Genomic DNA, 26,086 nt, shown 5'->3' with positions numbered 1-26,086 from the left:
TTGGTCTCTAATAGGCCCAACTCTTTCCTTAGAAATCCTCTTGCTCTTGATGTAGTTGTTAATCATCTTTGGGTTTTCCTTGAGGTCATTCGGCCCATCAAGCCTGTACTGGCTCTTTCAAAGAGCAATCTCACTTTCTTGCTCTTCCCTTTCTCCCTCCAAATTTTTCTCCTATAAGTATTTATTCAATTCCTTTTTGAAAGCTACTATTGAATCTGTTTCTACCACCTTATCAGTGCATTCCAAATTCTAAGCATTTGTTGCATATTGCATATCTATTATTCAGTCTTCAGTGATGAATCAATAATCTATGTTTTCTCCTTACAGATGCTGGCAGACCTGTTGTATATTCCGTTTGCAATAGCAGTTGGGGTTTTAAACTGCCCTTCCCCTTCAACCCAGCAACGATCAATGCTTATGCTACATGGGTTGGATGTACTCTTAGTATTAATGAATGGTAATGATGGAAACTGGGACATATAAAGTCACCACATCGTTGCCATTTCCTTTAAATACATCTTTATATTTCAGAGTAATGCTTCCAGTGGTGGCTGGATATTACAGTGGAAAATTGGGTAAACAAAATGACTGGATGTCTGTGATGAGGGGTTCACTAACTGTGAGAATGTTATCCAAAAATCAGGCAAAAGAGATAGGAAAATCCAGGTTAATGTGTTATCTCAGTAAAAAACTATTTTCTTGTCAGGTTATTTCCATTGCACCCCAGATTGTTGTCAGGCCTTTTACAAAAAGGTATAAAAAAAAGTGTCCAAAACATCCCAAGAATGTGGTGGAGGCAGATTCAACTGAGACCAACAAAAGAAAATAAGATAATTATTTGAAGAGAAAAAATTTGCAGGGCTATGGAGAAAAGATAAGGAAGTGGGACTAGGTGAAATAAAAATAAAAAGTGCTGGAAAAACTCAGCAGGCCAGGCAGCATCTGTGGAGAGAGAAACAGAGTTAATGTTTCAAGTTGAATGATTTCTTCAGGAGTGGGACTAGGTTAGTTGCTCTTGCAGAGAAATGGCATGGACATGATGGGCGGAAAGGTCTCCTTCTGTGCTGTAACTATTCTATGATTCTACGGTGATGGTTATAGGAGATACAAATCTCACCGGTAGAAGAAAATAGAAGAAATTAGTACAAATCTGTAAATCATTTGAATAGGTCCTGGGACAATTTCAATGCTATATTCAGGATTTGGTTGAAATTCAGAAGTTATCCACATGAAGTGAAAATGCTTTATGATGTAATCTGCACTAGAACATGTTGCTGTCTAGCAAAACTCCCAGCCATAGTTTGGTCTCAATTTTAAAGTGTTACAAAATTTTTAGTTTTTCATTCAAGGTAATTTTACCTTCCCTTCATTTTTGAAGGAAAATGGTCTTTCCCTGTCTACATTGTAATGAGATATGAATGAGCAACCACAATCATAACTTGCCAAATTTTCTGCTGCAGAGAGGTGACGAATTTTCACTTGGTTCCTACATAGCCGAACTTAGATATCCACTGCAGAAAATATTCCACCAGAGAACCCAAGTCCTATCATAATGGATCTCCATTAATGTTCAGAGTCAGGTTATTATTCAAAGGGTACATATCCTATATCCTTAATTAACTAACAAATGCAAAAAGCGATTTGTAAATAAATGAGCTTTTTACAGAAGTCCATTTTACCAATCCTCCATTCAGGATTCAGGAAAGCTTTTTCTGAAAAAAACTGTTGCATTATCTGCCTGATCAACAGCATTCTCTTTAACAACGTATTTGATAGGCTACCTCTTTGTCTTGTATATTGGGATCCGCTTTGTTTTCCATGAGCACCGCCATACAGTTGATGTAACCTCCATATGCAGCACACTGCAAAGGAGTCCTTCCAGCATAATCCTGCACATTGGGGTTGATCAGATTCTGAATCAGGATCTGACACACATCTGCATTTCCTCCAAGGGCAGCCCAGTGCAAAGGACTATGGCCATCTTGGTCAATCAAATCAACACTCGCACCACCTGTAATATTACAATTAAAGTGTTTAGTGAAATTCCTTAAGATTTAGAAAAAAATATACATTTATGAAATTCCAACTTTTAATCTCAATGATTGGATTGACAGGAATCAAAGCACGTTAATTTGTTATTACATGATCAGTGTTATTTGTGCCACTGAATCATGGTAACAGAGAAGGTGACCTGTCAGCCAATTATGCCTGTGCTGGGTCTTTGAAAGATCTGTCCAACTAATTTCACATTCCTGTCTTTTCTCCCAAAGCCCTGCAAATCTTTCCTTTTCAAGTTCATATCCAATTTTCTTTTGAAAGTTGCTATTAAATCTGCTTTCACCAACTTTTCAGATACTATACTCTGGATCATAACAACTCACTATGTAAACGAAAATCTCTTAATTTCCCCTCTAGGTGTAATGCTGGATTAGATATATTCGGTTCCTGATAAGTAAGTGGGCTCCTTCTCACAGTTTGATTTAATTTATAGCAGTTTACAGTGAAAAGTGTGGATATTAATTTGACAGTTTTATGCACATTTTTTAGTCATAATGGAAGACCTCCTGAGGAGAGAGGAATTTCTTCTCTCGGACAGTCATTAGTGTTTGGAATTCCCTTCCCCAACAAGCTGTGAAGGCTATGTCATTGAATATATTCAAGGCTGAGTTAGACAGATTTTTGATTGACAAGGAGTCAACGGTTATGGGGATCGGGGGGGAAAGTAGATTTAAGGTCACAATCAGATCAGCCATGATCTTATTGAACGATGCAGCAAGTTCGAGGGGCCGAATGGTCTACTCCTGCTCTTACTTCTTATGTTCTTACGTAAGCCGCTTCATTTGGTTACCGCTTTCAATTTGTGGAAGTGGGTTGGTGGGTTGTGGGCTGTGGGGGGGCAGGGGAGGGCATCGTAATGCAGTGCACTGGAGCTTAATTTCCTGTTTTACAGACCCTGGGGGTTAGAATTCTACACAGAGTGTTATGATTTCGGTCGAGACCAATAACCTTTTTTTAAAAAAGAAATTCAAAATCCCAGTTACTTACTGGAAAAATGAAACCACAAGTGTGCAAAATTTAAAACAAAATAATATTTACTATACAAGAATCAAACAAAGCAAATACGAAGTATCATCCGGGGTAACTACCTAAACGCTAAAACCCAGAATCAACATAAGTTAAACATGAATTAATAGGCAAATTTCTGCCTATTAAAATCTATAAATTACACGTTAAATAGCAGACACAACAAAGACAGATCTTACAAATTGGGTCAGGAGTCCACTAAGCATATAGGTCATCAATCTCAGTCACAAAGTTCTTCAAAACTCTGTAATCCTCACAAAGAATTTCAGCTCCCCTTCTTCGAGGATATAGCCTGATCTCCAGCTGACAGCAGTGCACAACCAATCGGAATTCCACAGGCATGGTCTTCAACAAAAATGACACACATCTGCAGAACCTCCTCAACTCTGTTTACATGGCATAGATCCACCAATGTTATCTTCAAGTAACAGAAACAGCTGAAGCAACTGTATATTTGCCTATTCTCAGCTTTTGGATCTTCTCCATCTTTTTCAGCCTGCCTGTACTGCACCACTGGGATCAATAATTGAGGTCTGATGGCTTTGTGCCCTTTCATATGGTTTCAAACAGTTTCAGTCTCCCCATGAGTTTTGGTTTCCAGTCTCATTTTCAACCTTAGATTCCTTAGAAACTGAAATGGTCAGTTTCCTTTCTCAGCTTTCCTTTTCAGTTTCCCTTTTCAACTAGGGTCTGTCTCAAAAAATACAAGCTTTGAAACCATGAATTCCATCAAAATAATACATTTTTAATCCCAACCATAATATTATGGAAGATGGTGAACAGGGGCTTGATGCCTTCTCTTAATGGAGGAAAGGGAATAATGGGATCTGGGTTATCTTGGGCTGCTCTTAGAGACTGGTACAGGATCACAGTGGCAGAAGATTGGGAGCAGATCTCACGCCCATTGATTTTGGTCAGAGTATCTTTGTGCAGGGATGTGAAGACGGAACTGTGACAAGATATGAAAGTTAGTCACTTGATAGTACAGAACTTACTTAAATTCAGGTCAGGCAAGTCGGCTGATTGGTCAAGGCATTGCCTTGGGGAATGAACCAGAGAATGGCTGTCCCCCAAGCTTTTGTTTAGTTGAAAGAAGGTGCAATGCATGGATATGTTCTTTTTGCTTGCTTCTGTTTTCAAAGGAATTAGAACAAAAGCTTGGCAGTTAACTATTCCCTCATGCATTCTCCATAGCAACACCTCTATCAATCAAAGGCCACTTGCCAACCAATCATCACCCTCTTCTCATGCACTATAAATTGTTGTTCCCTTTGAGATTTGGTATTCTTGCAAATCTGTCCTGATGAGTGTAAGGCAAAATGTTTTGAGAGCATGTCTCTTTTTTCAGCTATACGAAAATTACTTACATAATTCTGCAATTGTGGAAATAATTGAGATTAACATCTACAACTAGAAAATTAACAGAAGAGAAGTAATTTAGATGATTTGAGATTTTCAATTTAAACAGAAATACTCATTTCTCAGAAACGCAAATGAAATTGACTAGTGTATAAACACATCTGTTTATTGCCCTAAATTTGAATTAAAATTCTTAACATTTGATTACTATTTAACAATCATGCGACAATGAATTGATTATTTGATAGGTAAGATTTGCTTTCTGAACAGCGAAACGTATGTTAAACAATGGGTGGAATTTAATGCCCCTGGAGGCAAGTTTGGAGGCAGAGGCCATTTAATCAGGCAAGAGGATGCGGTGTGGGCACTTCTCTGCCTTCTTGCCCCCACTCGATTAAGTCCAGGGCAGGAAGGCTCGTGGTTGGCCTTCCGAGCTGGACACTAATTGAGGTCTTAAGTGAGCAATTAATGTCCCCTTAAGGGCCTCATCCCTCCACCGTTAGTATTGAATTTGTGGCAGTCGGGGGAGTCGCCACACGGGGAGCCCAAAAAGAAAACTCTGTTGTGCTTGCTTGTGGACTGCCAAGTGGGTTCTTCATTCAAAGGCACTCAATGCCTGATCAAGGGACCCAGCACCAGGAAGGGGTTGGGCTACTGAAAGCCTCCCCCTGGCCTTTCTCCCCTCCCATGACCCCCATCCTTCAATTCCCTAGGCCTCTAGTTGGTGAACTGCTGGCAGCTGCCACCATTCCCAGTGGCAATGGGTAACTGCCAGCCTCTGTATGGCTAGGAGCCCTCGGTGGGTGGGATTTTCACCCCGGGGTCTTTAATCCCAGGAAAGACTTGACACTGACCACTTTAAAATGGCAGGCTTTTCCCATAGGAGGTGACGTGGGGCTCCTGTTGGTTCTCCAGCCTGTAGGTGAGACAACCATCGCTGACATTAAATTCAGCCCAGCATATGTGAAATACATTGTGTTTTTATATGCTGGACTAGCAATCCAGGGTAATACTCTGGGGACCTGGGTTCGAATCCCACCATGGCAGAAGGTGAAATACAAGTTCAGTAAAAATCTGGAATTAAAAGTCTAATGATGACCATGAAGTTATTGTCGACTGCTATTAAAGAAATCCCATTTGTTTCATTCATGCCCTTTAGGGAAGGAAATATGCCATCCTTACCTGGTCTGGCCTACATGTGACTCCAGACCCCCAGCAAGTGGTTGACTCTTAAATGCCCTCTGAAATGGCCTAGCAAGCTACTCAGTTGTATCAAACTGCTAAAAAGTCTAAAAGGGATGGAACTGGCGGACATCCCGTCATCGACCTAGGCACCTGAAACGACAATGGCAAACTCGGCGCTGTCCTCCCTGCAAAGTCCTCCTTACTAACATCAGGGGGCTTGACCTACACTTAGGAGAGCTGTCTCACAGACCAGTCAAACAACAGCCTGACAGTCATACTCACAGAATCATACCTTACAGATCATGTCCCAGACACCACCATCAACATCCCTGGGTACGTCCTGTCTCACCGGCAGGACAGATCCAACAGAGGTGGTGGCACAGTGGTATACAGTCAGGAGGGAGTCCTCAACATCGAATCTGGGCCACATGAAGCCTCATGGCATCAGGTAAAACATGGGCAGAAACCTCCTTGACTCACCTTCCAGGAGCAGAGACAGCTGGACCAGCGAGTCACACCTCTACTAGGGCAACAGATTGAGTTTGAAAAAAAATCATCCAGGAGTGATATAACAGGAAAAGTGTAAGTTCATTGGTTGGGAGAAGCTGCTGTTAAGGAGTGTGTTTAAATAGCTTAAAATGAAAAAAACATATTATTTATAAAGAAGCAGCTACTTGGATTTCAGTAAGGAACACTAGGAAGTAAAGTGAAATCAAGTGTTATGATCCCAGTTGAGATTACCCCTGGTCAAGCCCTGGGTGGAACCCAGCTTGATAGATCCTAACTTTTATTGTTTGTTTAGCTACGTGGAGAGTAGTTACTGAACAGAGGCACAGGGGTCAGATAACAAACTTTTAACAAAAGAATAAAACATTTATTCAACAAGATAAACTATATTACAATACTCCTTCACCCACAACTATACCTTTACAAATGTATACAGATTTGTAAGGATAACACAAGTTACAAAAGCTATCCTATACTTTAATGTTCACAGTAAGTACACAGTCCATGTAAACCTATGGCACCCTGTGGTCAGACACACCACACTCTGAAACCAAGTGACAGATGCAACCTCAACCAGATGCCATGGATCTCTCCTCAACTCCCCCCAGATGCTTGTCACGCTGTGAGCGACCCAGTCTCATTGAATTCCGTTCTTCACACGAGGGTTCCCAATCTCCACTCTCCAAGACCTCGCCTTGGAATCTTTTCCCAAACCGATGCTTTCTCCTGTGAGGGTTCTTTCTGCAAGAGTTCAACTCCAGGGTTTCGAACTCTCCTTTTGATGTTCCTCTTCCCTGGGTCACCATATGCATTCAAGCTGTCTTCCATGCACACTGTCTCACCAACTCAGCGTTAACAGTACACCACTGCTTCACATACCCCTGACAAAGAATTAAAGACCTTCAGTTGTCTCTCTGAACCTTCTTGCTTCTTGCAAGCTGTTCTCACTTTAAATCTGAAGCTTGGAGCCTTTCTCTCTGTCCCTCACTCTTAACTTCACTCAACAGTAAGTAACAGACCTTTTCCCAGGTTCCTGTCCTTCCTTTGACTACGAGGTCTTCTTTGGACTTTCCCCTCTCCCACTCCCTTGGATTTTTGGCGTTTTTCTTTGTTTGGGCCTTTTTGTTCTTTTGGGGAATTACTAAGTAATTTATTCTACTCATTCTACTTACTCTAAGTGTAATAAATAGTTTTTAGAGTTACAGGATGGCAGGCCAGCTCGGCCAAGTGGAGTGTACATCCTGTGGTTTGTGTGAAGTCGTGAACGCACCATGTGTCTCTGACAAACACATCTATAGGAAGTTCACCAGCTGCACAAGCTTGATGGTTTCGGAACTTTAGCGGCGGCTGGAGTCACTGTTGTGCATCCGTGAGGCAGAGGACTACATGGAAAGCATGTTTAGAGAGGTGGTCACACTGCAGGTCAGAAGCGTACAGCCAGAGAGGGAATGGGTGACTGCCAGACAGTCTAAGAGAACCAGGCAGGTAGTGCAGGAGTCCCCTGAGTCTATCCTGCTTGCTAATTGGTTTTCCAGTTTGGATGCTGATGAGGGCGACAGTTTCTCAGGGGAGTGCAGCCAGAACCAAGCCTGTGGTACCACGGGCAGCTAAACTGTACGGGAGGAAGGTGGGGAGGAAGAAGAATGGAAGGGCAATAGTGATAGGGGATTCCATTGTCAGGGGATCAGACAGGCATTTCTGCGGCACTAAACGGGACTCCAGGATGATGTGTTGCCTCCCTGGCGCCAGGGTCAAGGATGTCATGGAGCAGCTGCAGGACATCCTTCGGGGGGAGGGGAATCAGCTAGCAGTCATGCTCCACATTGGTACCAACAACATAGGTAGGAAGAGGGATGAGGTCCAGAAAGCCGATTTCAGGGAGTTAGGAAGGAAGTTAAAAAGCAGGACCTCAAGAGCAGTAATCTCAGGATTACTCCCAGTGCCACGTGTGAGTAAGCATAGGAATAGGAGGACAGATCAATTAAATATGTGGCTGGAGAACTGGTGGAGGAGGGAAAGCATCAGATTTCTGAGGCATTGGGACCAGTTCTGGGGCAGGTGGGACCTGTACAAGGAGGACGGGTCACATAGTAACAGGACTGGGACTGAAACTCGCAGGGAGGTTTGCTGGTGCTGTTGGGATGAGTTAATTCTAGCTTGTCGGGGGGAGGGGGTGGGAACCTGAGGGGTGGCCCAAATTGGAAGGAAGTAAAATTGGTAACAGGAAGTAGTGGTGAGATTAGAAGGCAGGAAAAACAAAGCAGGGCATTGAGCACACTTTGAATGATGTGAAAAAGACAAAGTTAAGGGCACTCTACCTGAATGCGTGCAGCATTCGCAATAAGGTAGATGATCTAAAGGCACAAATAGAGGTAAATGGGTATGATATAATTGCCATTATGGAAACATGGCTGCATGGTGACCAAGACTGGGAACTGAATATTCAAAGATATTCGTCGTTTAGGAAGGACAGACAAGAAGGAAAAAGGAGGTGGAGTTGTGCTCATTATAATAAGGGATGGGATCAGTGCATTCGTAAGGATCTCAAATCGGAAGAACAGTGTGTGGAATCAGTTTGGGTGGAGCTAAGAAACAGCAAAGGGTGGCAGACATTGGTTGGAGTTATTTATCAGCCACCAAACTGGGGCATGGTATTAATCAGGAGATGAGAGAAGCAGGTAGCATGGGCAATACAGTAATTATGGGTGACTTCAATCTGCATATAGACTGGATAAACCAACTGAGCACTAATGCTGTGGAAGACGAGTTTCTGGAGTAAGTTAGGAATGGTTTTCTAGAGCAGTATGTTGAGGAGCCAACTAGAGGACAGGCTATTTTAAATCTAGTATTATGTAATGAAACAGAGCTAATTAATAACCTTGTTGTAAAAGAATCTTTAGGGATGAGTGACCACAGTATGACAATTTTATTTATGTTTGAAAGTGATGTAGTTCACTCTGAAGCAAGGGTGTTAAAGTTGAGGAATAAAGGAATAAAGGAAATTATGAAGGCATGAGGGACAAATTGGCTGAGGTGGATTGGGAAAATACATTAAAAGGTATGAATGTACATAGGCAATGGATAGTCTTTAAAGAACTATTACATAGCTTACAGCACCTATACATTGCTTCAAGGTGCAAAAACCCCAAAAAAGTCAGTCAACAGTGGCTGACAAAGGAAGTTAAGCATTGTGTAAGATTAAAAGAAAAGGTTTATAAAGTTGCCAGAAATAGTAGTAAACCTGAGGATTGGGAGGTTTTTAGAATATAGCAAAGGAAGGCCAAGAAACTGGTAAAGAAAGGGAGAACAGAATATGAACGTAACCTAGCAAAATTATAAAAGTGTACTGTAAAAACTTCTACAGGTATGTAAAAAGGGAGCTTTTGGCTAAGACAAATTACAGGCAGAGTCAGGAAAATTCATAATGGGGAATAGAGAAATGGCAGAGAAGCTAAAAGATTACTTTGTGCCTGTTTTCACTGAGGAAGATACAGGAAATATCCCAGATTTAGAGATCCAAGGGACTAGGGAGAACGAGGAGTTGAAGGAAATTAGTATAAGTAAGAAGGTTGTATTGGAGAAATAAATGGGACTGAAAGTTGATTAGTCCCCGGGACCTGATATTCTGCATCCCAGAGTGTTGAAAGACGTTGCTATAGAGATAGTGGACGCATTGGTGATCGTGTTCCAAAATTCTATAGATTCTGGAATGGTTCCTGAAAATTGGAAGGTAGCAAATGTCATCCCACTATTTAAAGGAGGGAGAGAGAAAACAGGGAACTACAGACCTGTTAGCCTTACATCAGTTGTAGGGAAAATGCTAGAATCTATTATAAAGGATGTGATAACTGGACACTTGGATAAGGATGATCTGATTGGGCATAGTCAGAATGGATTTGCAAGTGGGAAATCATGTTTAATGAAATTGTTGGTGTTTTTTGAGGATGTTACTAACAAAATTGATAAAGGTGGACGTAGTATACTTGGATTTTCAGAAGATTTTTGATTAGCAAGGTTGATTAGCAAAATAAAAACACATGGGATAGGAGGCAATATACTGGCATAGATTAATGATTGGCAAACAGGCAGAAAACAGACAGTAGGAATAAACGGATCATTTGTGCGTTGGCAGGCTGTGACTAGTGGGGCACTGCAAGGATCAGTACTTGAGCCCCAGCTGTTCACTATATATCAATGATTTGGGTGTGGGACCAAATGTAATATTTCCAAGTTCAAGGATGATACAAAGCTAGGCAGGAATGTGCTTTGTGGGGAAGATGGAAGGAGGATTTGGACAGACTTAGTGAGTGGGCAAGAACATGGCAGATGGAATATAATGTGGAAAAATGTGAGGTTATCCACTTTGGTAGAAGGGACAGATGTGCAGAGTATTTCCTAAATGGTAAGAGATTAGAAAGCGTCGATGTACAAAGGGATCTGGGTGTCCTTGCCCATAAGTCACTGAAAGCTAACATACAGGTGCAGCAGGCAATTAGGAAGGCTAATGGAACGTTAGCCTTTATCGCAAGAGGATTTGAGTACAGGAGTAGTGAAGTCTTGCTTCAATTGTATAGAAGCTTGATTAGGCCGCACCTGGAGTACTGTGTGCAGTTTTGGTCCCCTTACCTCAGAGAGGATATTATTGCCAAAGAGCGAGTCCAACCAAGGTTCATCAGACTTGTTCCGGGGATGGCGGGACTGTCTTATGAAGAGAGATTGGGAAAACTGGGCCTGTATTCTCTAGTTTCGAAGAATGAGAGGTGATCTCATTGAAACCTACAAAATACTTAAAGGAATAGACAGGGTAGATGCAGGTAAGATGTTTCCCCTGGTTGGGGAGTTTAGAACCGGGGGACGCAATTTCAAATTAAAGGGGAAGCCCCTTAGGACTGAGGTAAGGAGAAATTTCTTTACTCAGAGGGTTGTGTCATAGAGTCATAGAGGTCAACAGCACAGAAAAAGGCTCTTCGGCCCATTGAGTCTGCGCCGGTCAAACAAGTACCTAACTATTCTAATCCCATGTGAATCTTTGAAATTCTGTATCCCAGAGGGCTGTGGAAGCTCAGTCATTGAGTATGTTTAAGGTAGAGATTGATAGATTTTTGAATAACAGTAACGTAAAGGGTTATGGGGATAGTGTGGGTAAAAGGCATTGAAGTGTTCGATCAGCCATGATCATACTGAATAGTGGAGCAGGCTCGACGGGCTGAATGGCCTTCTCCTGTTCCTATGTTCCTGCTGATTACCATGTACCGTCTCCCCTCAGCTGATGAATCAGTACACCTTCATGTTGAACATCATCTGGAGGAAGCACTGAGGGTGGCAAGGGCACCGAATGTACTCTGGATGGGGGACTTCAATGTCCATCACCAAGAGTGGCTCGGTACCACCACCGCAGAGCAAGCTGGACAAGTCCTAAAGGACATAGCTGAGAGACTGGGTCGACGGTAGGAGGCGGGGGAACCAACTAGAGGTAAAAGCATACTTGACCTCATCCTCACCAATCTGCCTGCTGCAGATGCATCTGTCCATGACAGTATCGATTGGAGTGACCACCGCAAAGTCCTTGTGGAGACAAAGACCTGTCTTCACACTGAGAATACCCTCCATCGTGTTGTGTGGCACTACCATTGTGCTGAATGAGGTAGATTTCGAACAGGTCTAGCAACGCAAGACAGGGTAACCTTGAGAATCTGTAGGCCAATAGCAGCAGCAGAATTGTACTCAATCACAATCTGCACCCTCATGGCTCAGCCCCCACTCTACCATTACCACCAAGCTAGGGGATCAACCCTGGTTCAATGAAGAGTGCAGGAGGGCATGCCAGGAGCAGGAACAGGCATTCCTAAAAATGAGGTGTCAACCTGGTGAAGCTATAACACAGAACTACTTGCATGTCAAAGAGCATAAACAGCAAGCGATAGACAGAGCTAAGCAATTCCACAAACAACGGATCAGATTTAAGCTCTGCATTCCTGCACATTCAGTTGTGAATGGTGGTGGACAACTAAATAACTCAGTGGGGGAGGAAGCTTCACAAATATCACCATCCTCAATGATGGAGAGCCCAGCACATCAGTGCAAAAGATAAGGCTGAAGCATTTGCAACAATCTTCAGCCAGAAGTGCTGAGTGGATGACCCATCCAGAGGTCCCCAGCATCACAGATGCCAGTCTTCAATGAATTCGATTCACTCCACATGATATCAAGAAACGGTTGAAGGTGCAGGATACTGCAAAGGCTATGGGCCCTGACAATATTCCGGCAGAACTTGCTGCGCCCTGAGCCAAGCTTTCCAGTACAGCTAGAACACTGGCATCTACCCAGCTATGTGGAAAATTGCCCAGGTATGTCCTGTACACAAAAAGCAGGATGAATCTAACCCGGACAATAACTGCCCAATCAGTCTACGCTCCATCATCAGTAAAGTTATGGAAGTGGCACTTGCTTAGAAATAACCTGCTCACTGACGCTCAATTTGGCTTCCGCCAGGGCCACTCAGCTCCTGAGCTTATTACAGCCTTGGTTCAAATCTGGACAAAATAGCTGAACTCTTGAGGCGAGGTGAGGTGAGAGTGACTGGCCTTGACATCAAGACAGCATTTGACTGAGTGTGGCATCAAGGAGCCCTAGCAAAACTGGAATCAATGGGAATCAGGGGGAAAACTCTCAGCTGGTTGGAATCATACCTAGCACAAAGGAAAATGGAAGCATAAAAGCAAACTACTGTAGATGCTGGAAATCTGAAACAAAAACAGAAAATGGAGGAAAAACTCAGCAGGTCTAGCAGCATCTGTGGTGAGAGAAACAGAGTTGATGTTTCGAGTCTGTATGACCTTTCTTCAGAGCCCTGAAGAAGGGTCATATGGACTCAAAACATTAACTCCGTTTCTCTCTCCACAGATGCTGCTGGACCTGCTGAGTTTTTCCGCCATTTTCTGTTTTTGTTACAAAGGAAGATGGTTATGGTTGTTGGAGGTCAATCATCTCAGTTCCAGAACATCACTGCAGGAGTTCCTCAGGACCCAGCCTAGGCCCAACCACCTTCAGCTTATTCATCAAAGACCTTCTTTCCATCATAAGGACAGCACTGGGGATGTTCGTTGATGATTGCACAATGTTCAGCACCATTTGGGACTTTTCATATACTGAAGCAGTCCATGGCCAAATGCAGCAAGACCTGGGCAATATCCAAGCTTGCGCTGACAAGTGGCAAGCAACACAAGTGTCAGGCAATGACCATATCCAACAAGAAAGAATCTAACCATTGTCCCTTGATGTTCAATGGCATTTCCAGCCCATTACCTCAGAAATTGCATTAATAAACTATTACTTACTCAGTTACTTACAGGACAAAACCAGTTAGCGCAAATCAGTTCCATATTACTTTGTTTGTACATACAATCCAAAATTCATATTAAATTTGCACATAACTGAAAATCTGTTTTCTTGATAAACAGAGTGAAAATGATGTTATTATGGGTAATGCATAGCTAACTCATGTCAGCTTATCTCAATAAATTCTATTCTCAACTTTGGATAAGAGGCTTCAGTCCATTAGCATAGGTTTGAACATTTAGGCCCAGGTTTTGAGGTCAGTGGTAAAGTAACGACATTCACCTCTGACCCCAAAGAAAGCTGCCCACAAAGATCTGGCGGGCTCTGTGGTGTAGATTTCACCTTTCCCAAAGTTAATTTCATTCCAATGCCAGCTACAGGGAATCTCTGACCAGCAAAAATGATGTCATCAAGCAGGCTAAACAGCCAATCAGATTGATGAATTCTCATGGACAGCAAATCAGGAAAGAACCAACAGCTTTTCTCAATCACTTTTTATAATTTTCTAGAAAGTGAAATAAAGATTTGGACATGCACCTGGGTGGCAGGTAAAATATCATAAACAAACTATTCATGAAGTTTTTATAATGGAGTGGAGACATTTGATATTTTACAAATATAAAATTAATTTTTGAAGGCCAGAGAGATTGTTCAGCACTGATTATGACTTTGTAAACTGTTAAAAACCCAGCTGGACCTCATTCAACAGGGCATAACTTTTAAAGTGTTTTTACAACAAGAATAATAAAAGTTCACGTCAATTCAGCGACTTCTAATTGATTCCCATCGATGAGGACTTCAATACTGCACCCTGTGGAGGAACGGGGAATCATTATTAGCAATTTCTAGATTTCCACATTTAACTGCTCGTGTCTGGATGCCAAAGGTTGCTGTCAGTTTTGCAGAACAATGACAAAGAATGGTGACAGTTTTGCCATCATTACAACTGCAAATTCTGGGTCATAAACTAGGCTGACATTCCAGGACAATAATGAGCTAGTAGCATGTTCTTGGAGCTATCTTTAGTCAAATGAGGCATTACACTGAGGACTTATTTGCCATTGGCCCAGCTAACATTAATGATCCATGGTAAGAAGGAATATGCATCATTGATTAAGTGAACTTTTAGTATGTATTCTTCACTGGCCTGTGCTGGCGGGGGGAGTGGGCTGAGTCGGGGCCGGCGTGCGAAAGAGAGCAGAAATCTCCCTGAGGCATGGAGCTTTTCATTTCATTTCATTTCAAAAATTTCATTTTTCAAAATTTAAATAAAGAAAAAAAAATTCAGACATATCCCCTCATGTGACAAAGTTAATGAATTTTAATTAAAAAATTTCTTGGATTTATGTCCTTCATGAAAGCTCACCCCACCCGCGGATGAGGTTTCATGATAAATGCGAAGGCCGTCTGGGCTCTTCGCCTGCCCGCCAACCTTAAGGTTGGACTGGCAGCTCCGTTGATTGTTTTAATTAGTTTTTAAATGTCCTTAATAGGCCTTTGACAGCTCGGTGGGCACGCAGCTGACTCCAGTGCGCGCCTGCCGAACTGAAAATCGGAATAACGGGCGGTGACGTCGGGATGCCTGCCTGACATCACCGCGTGTCATTTTACACGTCGGTCAATGGGGCCCACCCCTGCACGCTGACCCGAAGATTCTGGCCATGGATTCTATTCAACACATCGCTTGAGAGTTTGGTGTGCCATCAGTGTCCTGGCCAACAGGATTTCTTCTACCATTAATATGGAGTGTCATGAGCTGCATTTATCATAATTCCCTTGAGGACTGAAAACAATTCAGAATTTTCAAACAAATATAAAAGCAACATCAGAAACCTAACCTAGCAGACAGGTTCATCAGCAAAGAATTTAAAACCATTGACGCTGAGTCACGCTGTTATTTGGTACATAGAGAAATAAACATGAATAATAAGAATGAGGTACAAAATGCTGTGCTTAGTATTACAATCTATTCTTAATTCCAAGTCACTTACTTCAAATTATCTCATAATTCATCTGCCTAGTATTAAATCCTGACTTTCCTGTCTTATTTACATTACTTAATACAAGCTTTTGGACAAATCACATTTTCAACACTAAAATTGACTGTTCAACTTTGAAACAACTTGGTAACAATAAACAAGAGAGAGAGAAAAAGAAACATTTATTTCTTAAATACCAGTACAAATCAGAATGCAATTTCAAAAATTATGGCAGCAATCCCAGAAAACCATGTAAAAATAAACTATAAACCAACGGCCCTGCTTAAGATTAATAATAACTTCTTCAGTCTTGCAAAAATAGTATTTTATTAAATATACATTTACACATTACACTAAATAACTATCTAAATACCTTGTAAACAGATAAAGTAGCAGGTTAAGTCTAGGCTATTATTCATGGGTCAAATTGAAAAAAAGAAACTTTAAAACCACTCATAACTGACACACTATTAACAAACATATTACACTCAAGAGAGATCAAGTGGATTTGCCGAAATTTAGCTGGGGGAGGGAATCCAAGGGTTTCACAAGGCTTTCTAAAGCAGAAAAGCTGCGTCCAGAAAATCCTTTCACATTCAAGATATTTAGATATACGTTTTACCCTCTTTCCCAGAGCAGGCTGGAAGGGCTATATGATCAACTCCTGCTCCTATTTCTTATGTTTTTGCACTAACCTAAACCTACGTAATGCAGAACAGATCAACTAAGTGGCCATTTGAAGGACAATTTTATGTTTACAGTGCACTAGCATGAAATATTTTTAAAAACTTTTATACAGATTAAATAGTATTTAAAGTCCAGATGTGTTTAGGATCCATGAACTAAGTAGTGAAAATTTGAAATTTTAAAAATGCTCCTGATGGATATTCTCTTAATAGACATACTAGATTCAAGTGAGGTCAAGTGATTTTGCTACTATTTAGCTGTGGAGAGGAGGGGAAAATGTTCATAAATATTCTGCATCACAAGCACTATTCTATTGCAGCAGTTAAAATAATTATAAAATAAATCCATGATGACCCATGTGTTTTGGGAAGTATTATTTTGTTTATGGGTGATGTCCCTTTAAGACCAAAGTTGGCTGGCGAGTATTCTGAAAGAGGGTTAATTAGTTTAACATAGGAACATAGGGCTTAGGAGTAGGAGTTGGCCATTCGGTCCCTTAAGTCTGCTCTGCCATTCAATAAGGTCATGGCTGATCTGGCTGTGGTCTCAACTCCACTTTTCTGTCTACACCCCATACCCCTTGATTCCCTTGTCTATCAAAACCTATCTAACTCTGCCTTGAATAAATTCAATGACCCAGTCTCCGCTGCTTTCTGGGGAAGAGAATTTGACATATTAACAACCCTCAGAGAAAAAATTTCTCCTCAGCTCCATCTTAAAAAGGAGATTGCTTATTCTTAAACTGGTTTCCTGATTATGACATTATCAGATTCAAAGTAATGCCCATGTGACCTGGGGTTGCCACAGGGATGGAAAGCTAAGGAGCAAAGGGGAAACAGAAGACTAATGGCATTGGGTTTAAGTCAGTCACTGTTTTCTGTTTGGCATTTCAGAACACACTAAGAGCTCATGTAGGGAGGGAACAAACAAGGTTCTCTCTGAATGGATCAGTCTTCTGTTCGGCAGACTTCAAACAGATTATGGTGTTGAAGCAGGCCTCTGAGAATAGAGCAGAGACTGTATCACTGTATATGTTATACAGTTGAAAAGAGCAGAGTGGAATACAGGAAGATCAAGGGACTGTGATTTGGAAAAGACTCATTGCTCCAGTCACAGTGCTGCCAGAGCCCACTAGACCACATAAAGGTGAAAGAAGGGAGTCTCCGGGGATTCTGTGTCATCAGGACTTTCGTGACCTGAGTGAAAAGGGGTTCATAGGCATGTGCCTTGTCAGTGGTAATTGTGTCTAAGGGCTTGAGATGGAATAAGGCTGCTGGTGAATGCGACTCAAAGGCCAGAATGATTGGATGGGAAGTGAGAAATCCTACAAAACAGAGGCCGAGTTGGAAAGACTGTGTGATTGCACTTGGTATCATATGAAGGAAGTAATGAGAATGCTGTAACTTGGTGAGGCATATCTTTGTTGTATCGACTATTTATAGTGAAATTTACTTTTTTGTTTGAAATACGCTTTACCTGTTAATTAATGTTTGAATTATGTTGATTCTAGTCGATTTGTTACAATAGAAGTGTTAAAAAATGAAATCTTGCCCAGTAGTTTTCTATCTGTCGGCATCATGAGGATTCCTTTTTTTTTTGAAAGGTTATTGATATCTACGGGCATCACAACAAACTCTCACCTTTAATGAGTGTCTGGATCACTTCTTTATGGCCCATCTCACAAGCCCGGAAAAGTGGTGTATGTTTCATCACATCCATGGCATCTACCTGTGCCCCATATTTCAATAGTAGCTTCACTGTGCTGACATGACCAGAGAGGACTGCAGCATGTAGAGCTAGATACATAGAAAGAAAAAAATAATGTACATTTTGACACTTCATTTGAACAATACACACATAGGGATTGAATTTCCCAGTTTAATTTCTTACCTTTACAACAAAGAAAATTTTAATTCATAATCAGTAAATATTATCAAGTACAGTACTTCAAACGTGCATGAAGATTTCTTCAAAGAAAAGTCACATACAAGATTAAATTAAACTCATTGATATTCATCATGGACGTTATGTTACCGGGACAATTCTGGACATGGTCCAGGGAACAAAAGTTCAAATCCAATCATGGCAGCCTGTGAATCTGAGTTAAGTTTTAAAAATCTGGAAATAAGCTGGGATCAGTGAAAGGCAGCCAGTGATGAAAGTCGCCGTAGCCCCAGAGGACCATATGCTGCTCTCTCATTAGAGGGAGACGACTGGTGGTGAGTTTAACCTGAGGGTCACCACACCTCAGGCGAGGGGAGAGGTTGAAAAGGCAGGGCCTTCATGGATGACCTCAATCAGTACTGGAACTGAACCCACGCTGTTGATTTCACTCTGCAACAAAAACCAGCTGTCCAGCTAACTGAGCTAACCATTAGCAATCAACAATGAAGATGTCAATTATTGTATAAAAAATATCTAATTGATTCATTCATGTCATGCAGGGATGGGTACCTGCCTTCTTTACCTGGTTTGCCTTATATATGAATCCATACCCATGCCAAAATAGTTGACTCATAAATGCCCTCTGAAGTGACCTAGTAAGCCACTCAGTTGTATCAACTTGCTACAACTGCAGCGACTCAAGGAGGCTCACTGTCGCCTTCTCAGAGCAACAAAGGACGGATCAAACCATTTTATTCAAATATAAGCACACTGTGGGGCTGGCCTATAGATATTTGCTTTACAGCTGTATTTCTGTCTACATTTGAGGACATGAACGGCCAATAACTTGAATCAAACGAAACATGTACGGTTAAAAACCAACAACTACTTGTGCCTAAATAGCACCGGTAACATAATAAAACATCCCAAGATGTGTTATAAAGCAAAACCCGAGATTGACCCAGTAATGAGATATCAGAGCTGATGAACAAAAGTTTGTTCAAAGAGATAGGCTTTCAGGATCATCTTAAAAGAGGAAAGGGAGGAATAGATCTGGAGAGCTTTACGGAGAGAATTCTAGAACTTGGGGGCCAAGGCATCTTAAGGCACAAACACCAGTAATGGGGAAATTAAAATTTTATACTAATCGAGAAGTGTGAGGTGATACACTTTGGCAGAAGAGAGAGGCAACATAGACATTGCCACAGTTCTAAAGAGTGTGCAGAGATACAGGAACCTTGGGATTCATGTGCATAGATGTCCAAGTTGTTCCAGTACAGCTACAACACTGGTATCTACCCGACAACGTAGAAAATTGCCCAGGTGTGCCCTGTCCTAAAAAAGCAGGACAAATCCAACCTGGCCTATTACCGCCCCATCAGTCTACTCTCCATCATCAGTAAAGTAATGGAGGGAGTCATCAACAGTGCTATCAAGTGGCACTTGCTTAGCAATAATCTGCTCACTGCCGCTCAGTTTGGGTTCTGCCAGGGTCGCTCAGCTCCTGACCTCATTACAGCCTTAGTTCAAATATGGACAAAAGAGCTGAACAACCAGAGGTGAGGTGAGAGTGACTGCCCTTGACATTAAGGCAGCACTTGACTGAGTACAGCATTAAGGACCCCTAGCAAAACTAGAGCTAATGGGAATCGGGGGACAATTCTCCATTGATTGGAGCCATACCTAGCACAAAGAAAGATGGTTGTGGTTGTTGGAGGTCAATCATCTCAGCCCCAGGTTCCTTAGACAGTACCTTCCAAACCCACGACCACTACCATCTAGAAGGACAAGGCCAGCAGGTGCATGGGAACACCAACATCTGGAAGTTCCCCTCCAAGCCACTCACCATCCTGACTTGAAAATATATCGCTGTTCCTTCACTGTCACTGGGTTAAAATCCTGGAACTCCCTCCCTAACACCACTGTGGGTGTACTTACACCACGTGGACTGCAACGGTTCAAGAAGGTGGCTCACCACCACCTTCTCAAGCGCAATTAGGCATGGGCAATAAATGCTGGCCTAGCCAGCGACGCTTACATCCCATGAATGTATTAAAAAAAAGATCTTTGAAGGTTGCAGGATATATTGAGAGAGTGGTTAGCAAAGCATGTCGGATGTTGGGATTCATTAGAGGTACCAAGCACTAAAGCAGGGAAATCATGCTGAACTTTTATAAAGCTCTGGTCAGGTCCCAACAAGAGTATTGTGTTCACTTCTGGCCACCACACTTTAGGAAGTATGTCAGGGTCCTTGAAAGGGTGCAGAAGAGATTTACCAGAATGGTTCCAAGGAGGAATGATTTTAGCTGCAAGGTTAGGTTGGAGATGCTGCGGTTGCTCTCCTTTGAACAAAGGAGATTGAAGATAGATTTGATAGAGATATACAATATTATGACAGGGTAGACAAAGAAAAACTGCTCCCATTAGCTGATCGTAGAAAATGAGGGGACACAGATTTAGGGTTTTGGGCACGAGATCCAAGGGGAGGTATGAAGGAGAACTTTTTTATGCAGCAGGAGGTAATGAGCTGGAACTCTATATCTCTATCAAATCTATCTTCAAGCTCCTTTGTTCAAAAGAGAGCAACTCCAGCATCTCCAACCTAACCTTGCAGCTAAAATCATTCCTGGAACTCATTGCCTAAAAGGACGTTGGAGGCAAAGATAATCAATAATTTCAAAAGGAAACTGGGTTGGCACAAAGGAAATAAACTTGCTAGGGGATAGAGTGGGGAAATTATGTAGTATAAGGGTCTGGCACGTACAGGGTTAACGTGGACCAAGTACAGTACCACCCACACAATGATGTGAGGGAACACATTACCTAGGGGTCAGTCTAGCATTGGATAGATCCGTGTGCACAAGCAAGCACGGAGACAGCTCCTTGCTTGAACCCTTTACTGTATATATGTACATAGTTCTTGTAGTAATAAATGCATACAGTTAACCTACTTAAGACTTCATTAAGACCAACCAAACGGTAACCAACACCCTACGACAAATGGGTCTAACTGGGTTGTTCTACAGAAAGCAGACATGGGCTCAATGAGTTGCATATCCTCTTTCTGTGCCATGATGACTCTATAGGCGGACTTTTCCATGCCTGCTGGCGTTGGGCGTCATGGCAGGCATGAGCAGACAAAATGGCAGGAAGGCTAAAAATTAGTTTCATGATGTCGCGAAACCAGTTTGCAATCATCTGCTCCACCTGTAAATGGCGGGCCGCATTTCCCGCCGCAGCATGGGAACTTCATTTTAATACATCTGCATATGCAGAATCGCTCCCAACGCTGGATCATCCAAACACGTCAGCCTCTCACAACAGCATTTATAAGGCCTGCGCTTGGTGAGCTGCACTTCGAGAGGAGCTCGGAGGTGAGCGCACAGTAACATTGTGCAGCGTTTGTGAGGGTTGCCTGTTGGACCTCAAGGTGGAGGCAACACGCATTCAGGTGAGGATGCAAGCAAATCGCATTTTCCTGGTGACCATTCCTTCCCAGCCGAGACAGTTCAGGCGCAGCCACGTTGACATGCTTGGAGTCGGGCCTCTAGTTTATCTGCCCACTCAAGCAACACAGAGACATGAAAGTGCTACCAAATGCTCCAGAGCTTTTCACCCCTCCATCACAGACTGCAAACTAATAAGCATTTTAGTGGGCTGCTGAACAATTGGACGACTGGAAATGTTGCACAGTCTCTTTGCAAAAACTGGCCGTGGAGCAATCACTGACGGAGGTGCTCACATCCCCTTGGAATGTCATCATTCAGGTTTGGACCAATCTCCCTTCTGGTGCAAGCTAACAGTGAACCCTTGCAGTGCAGGTTAGGAGAAAGCCTGCACCTGAGCTGAGAGCACAGCATGCAGTCCAGTGGGCAAAGCTGCTGCCAATCAGTCAGGTGGAGTGGGGCAGAGGTGGGTGGTTTCAGGCAGCCATGCAACGCACTAAACTCCAAGTGGTAGCCAGCACTCTCTACAAAGTGTTAAGGTGCCTTTAGACTTAACCAAGAGAGGCTCTTAGTATACCAAGCTAACCCACGCATCTCTCTCTTTCATCCTGTAGGAGTACAGCATCAGGAGCATGGAGCCTGGTGACATGGCTGTATGCCTCATGGTTTACAGAGGGCGGAGATGAAGGAGAAGAGAGTGATGAGGCACCTGGCTGGGCAGAGGGAGGAGCAGCACCCTCTAGAAGGAGGGGTGGCTGGGGCTCCTGCGCAGGCCACTGAAGAGTCACAGTGAGCCGTCACTAGTCGGCGCCTAGCTAGACCTAGGGTCTATAGAAGGCGCTTGTCATTCCTGAGAATTAGTGTCACCGAAGACTGCACATGTCCAGAGAACTGGTGAGTCACATTTGCCACCTGCTGCAGGATTTGGCGCCACAGGGACAAGGAGGGAATCCACTGCCTGTGGTCGTGAAAGTGACCGCAGTGCTCAACTTTTACCCAAGTGGCTCCTTTCAGGGCTCCACAGGTGACTCTGTGGGACATCATAAGCCTCCATGCACCAATGCATCCATGGGGGTCATGGACGCAATCTTCATGAAGGTACATAACTCAGTGCATTTCGCCTGGGATCAGGAAAGCCAGGATGCAAGAGCGCTGGGATTTGCCTAGATCTCAGGTTTTCCACAGGTGCATGATACATTCGACTGCACTCACATGGCACTCAGATCTCTGTGGCAACAAGCGGCCAACTACATCAACCGCAAGGGCTTCCACTTGCTCAATGTTCAGCTGGTGTGCGACCACCACAAATGCATCCTACAGGTCTGCACATGATTCCCAGTGAGTGTCCACGACTCCTACATTCTCAGTGGGGTTCAGATCCCTGATGCCTTCCAGGGTCCACAGAACTGCAGGGTTGCTTCCTCGGGGACAAGGGCTACCCACAGAGGACATGGCTGATGACACCCATGTGGCAGCCTTAGAGTGCAGCACAGAGAAGGTACAACAAAGCTCATGTTGCAACTCGCACCTTGATGGAGCAAACTATCGTAATGTTGAAAGTGACGTTCCGGTGCCTGGACTGTTCCGGTGGAGCCTTGCAATACAGTTCACAGAGGGTGTCACGCATCGTTGTTGGCTGCTGCACCTTAACAGCCTGGCACTGTAACGGGAAGAGGAGCTGCACATCTCCTCTGATGAGGAGGACAATGACGGGAAAGAGGGTGAAGAGGTCCTTGAAAGTGAGGATGACGGCGATGAAGCCATCGCACTGGACAGACGAGGCAGGCATGCTCAGGAAGCCCTCATAGCTGCTAGATCCATGGGGGATAACATGAAGTGAGGAGACACCATAGATCCTCACATTGCATGAACATTTGACTCCTGCCTGGCTGATGGCAGCACACATACCCTCTGTGATAAGGCTCCTGTCATGGAGATGCAGCAGATGCCCATAGTCCCTACATTCCAGGAGGATGATGGCAACATTTAGTGGGGGCACGCCATAGATCTTCACACAGCTGATGTTAATGTCTGATGCCCGTCTGGCTGATGGCACCTCAATTGCTCTCTGTGAACAGGCTCATATCATGGAGTTGCAACAGGGAAACTAACTTCTCCTGATCCTCTGGTATCCTTCGTGAGCTGAACCCTTCAGAACCACACTGTCACCAGACACAGATGCTGATGAGGTGGGGGGGCCAGCCGCACCTCAAAAGATGCTGAGAGCACACAGAGAAAACGGCAGAACTCTGTGCCGCCAGCCCAGGACATTCTGGCTGCAATGAAAAGCAACATTGAGGTGCAGGCATGACTGATGTGTCCAGTGACTGTGAAGGCTGTCAGTGTGCTGGGATGGTTGCACAAAGAACAGGGAAGAGGCCCTGGACTGAGATACCTGCCTTTATCGTGCAGGGGCCAAGGTTTCATATCTGAGTGACACAAACATTGCTCATCAGAACAAAGAGCTATTGGGAGTTTATTTACAATAGTGAACATTATGTAGAAGTGATTAACATCAGTGTCCAGACTGTGCAATACATCTTCTTAACCTTCCTAACACCTCGAGGGCCCTGGCCTGCTTTCAGGGTCCTGCTGTGTGGCAGTGGCACCCTCCTTGGCCGCTGGAACTGGGTTTGCTGGAGTCATAGGAAGAGGGGATTCGGATGGATCAGATATTCTCGGAGTCACCTGAGTGGGGGGTCCCAGGGTGCGCACCTGCTGATCCTCCTCCCTGTGGGTGCGGAGGGCCCCTGGCTGACTCCATGAGGAGAAGAGGAAGCTGGAGTGAGATCGACATGCCCTGCATCACTCTCGGGTTGGCACTGTTGGAGGCCAACTGTGGCATCAGCGATGGAGTTCAGCCCGTGCAGCAGTGCAGGGTCGATCCCCTGGAACAATTTCTCCATGGCGGCCACCATCCTACCAGTGTTGGCCTCAGTCTGTCGGCATGCCGGCGCTATCACCTCAGACTGAAGGTGGACGGGCTCCTCAATCGTGTCTTGAAATCTGAGGAGTGCAGCTGACATCCCTTCCTGATGTTCCCAAGTTCACCTTAGCATCTCCAGCAACTGAGGCATGACCGAGTCCAGAGGCGCGTCATCTGGCTCGGACTCAGCAGGCTTCTGGTCTCCAGCAGTCCTCAGAGTGCCAGAAACCTGGGAAGTCTCTGCCTCCATCTGCTGTGGATCAGACAGTGCGATGTGCTCACCAGATTGAGGCCCGAAGGCTACTCTAAAGCTTGGTCCCACCAAGGTGTGTGTCCCTGCACTGGTGGAGGGTGTGGGTGAGCGCTGTGACGGGTTTTCAATGACAGTTTCAGCACATTCCTCTTCTGAGGTGACTTTGGGGCTTGAGCCGAGGACCTGGGTCATGGACTCCCTCAGCTGTTTCCCAGATGTGCCTGCAAAAGCAAGGACAGATAACTAGTGCATGGCAGTGGCCTGTGAAACAGGACATATCGCTCATAGCATGGTTGTCTGATTAATGTTGCATTGCTGGATCCTCACTTGGTTGAGCACCGCCAACCTCACCGTCAGCACAGGAATGGTACAGATCTTCGCCAGCCGGCTGGATAACTCCATTTTCAAAGTGCTTGAGGTCCTCGATTTCAGGCAATCTCCATCAATCTGCGACCTCTCTCTTTTGTTGTGTGCCAACTTGTCCTGCATGAATACAGATGGACAGAGTGTAAGCAGGACGCCTGCCAGGCCACATGATAAGTATGCCTGGCACATGTGGGTGAGTAGTGCCATGAACGGGATGAGGACAAGAAAGGTGTGTGTGAGAGACTGAATGGTGATGCCCTCTGAACTGGCAGTGAATGAGATCCCTGTGGATGTGTGATGGGTTTGCGAGTGTGTGAGTTGAGAGTGATGAGAAGAGTGATTTACCCTGGCAGAACAAAGGAGATCATTCATCCTCTTTCTGCACTGGGTGGCTGCCCTCTTTTGCAAGGCGTTGGCACTGACCATCGCTGCCACTGCCTCCCAAGCTGGATTGGTAATGTTGCTATCCTTCTTGCGGGAAGAGCAGGGATAGAGGACCTCACAGCGGGTCTCCACGGTGTCCAAAAGGTGTTTCAGGGACATGTCATTGAACCTGGGGGCTGCAGTCTTCTTGCCTTTCAGGGCCATGTCTTCTGTGCAGCAGTCCTGGGCTGGAAGCACAGAGGCGTGCGCATAGCTGCACTTTAAAAATGGCACCCAGGATGAGAAAGTGGCGAGGTGACGGCATGTCAGCCAAATCAGAGGCCTCCCACCAGCAGAATGGCGTGTTTCCTGGGAATGCATGGTTAATGAGGCGGGATTGGGATGATACGGCGTGAAAAGCCGCCAATGCAGGTAAAACGTTATTTTTCCCACCAGCTACTGTGCTTAGTGCAAATCTGGGATAATTTCGCCCTATGATTCTGTTTGTCAGGTGTTCCTCTGCCTTAGTGTATGCCTAAGATATATTAAAACAATAATTCCTCTGCATCTAACCATCAGTACAAAGGAAATATAAAGGTAAAACTTCTAATAGTCATTTGGTTGTCCAGAACTTGAGTGTTGCTGAAAAAGGACATTTTGTTGAAGCTTTTTATCTTGCACTCATCAGGACAATCACAAGAATACCAAT

The 26,086-nt window shown here is 43.9% G+C and overlaps 1 protein-coding gene across 16 annotated transcripts in view; it reads right to left on the bottom strand.

Annotated features, from left to right (window-relative positions):
• Positions 1 to 26,086, bottom strand: part of invs (inversin) — a 400,143-nt gene that overhangs the window by 156,677 nt on the left and 217,380 nt on the right. For all 16 annotated transcript variants that reach the window (XM_078538692.1, XM_078538689.1, XM_078538701.1 and 13 more), the window contains 2 exons: positions 17,780 to 17,935; positions 1,782 to 2,011 (listed from right to left, as the gene is read on the bottom strand). In XM_078538692.1, coding sequence (XP_078394818.1) covers positions 1,782 to 2,011; positions 17,780 to 17,935 — 386 coding nt within the window. The remainder of the gene's footprint in view (positions 1 to 1,781; positions 2,012 to 17,779; positions 17,936 to 26,086) is intronic.

The sequence above is a fragment of the Cetorhinus maximus genome, chromosome 3 (genome assembly GCF_964194155.1).
Source record: "Cetorhinus maximus chromosome 3, sCetMax3.hap1.1, whole genome shotgun sequence".
NCBI classification, from domain to species: Eukaryota; Metazoa; Chordata; class Chondrichthyes; order Lamniformes; family Cetorhinidae; genus Cetorhinus; species Cetorhinus maximus.
Note: the sequence above shows the minus strand (reverse complement) of the source record. Positions and strands in the feature narration are given on the sequence as shown.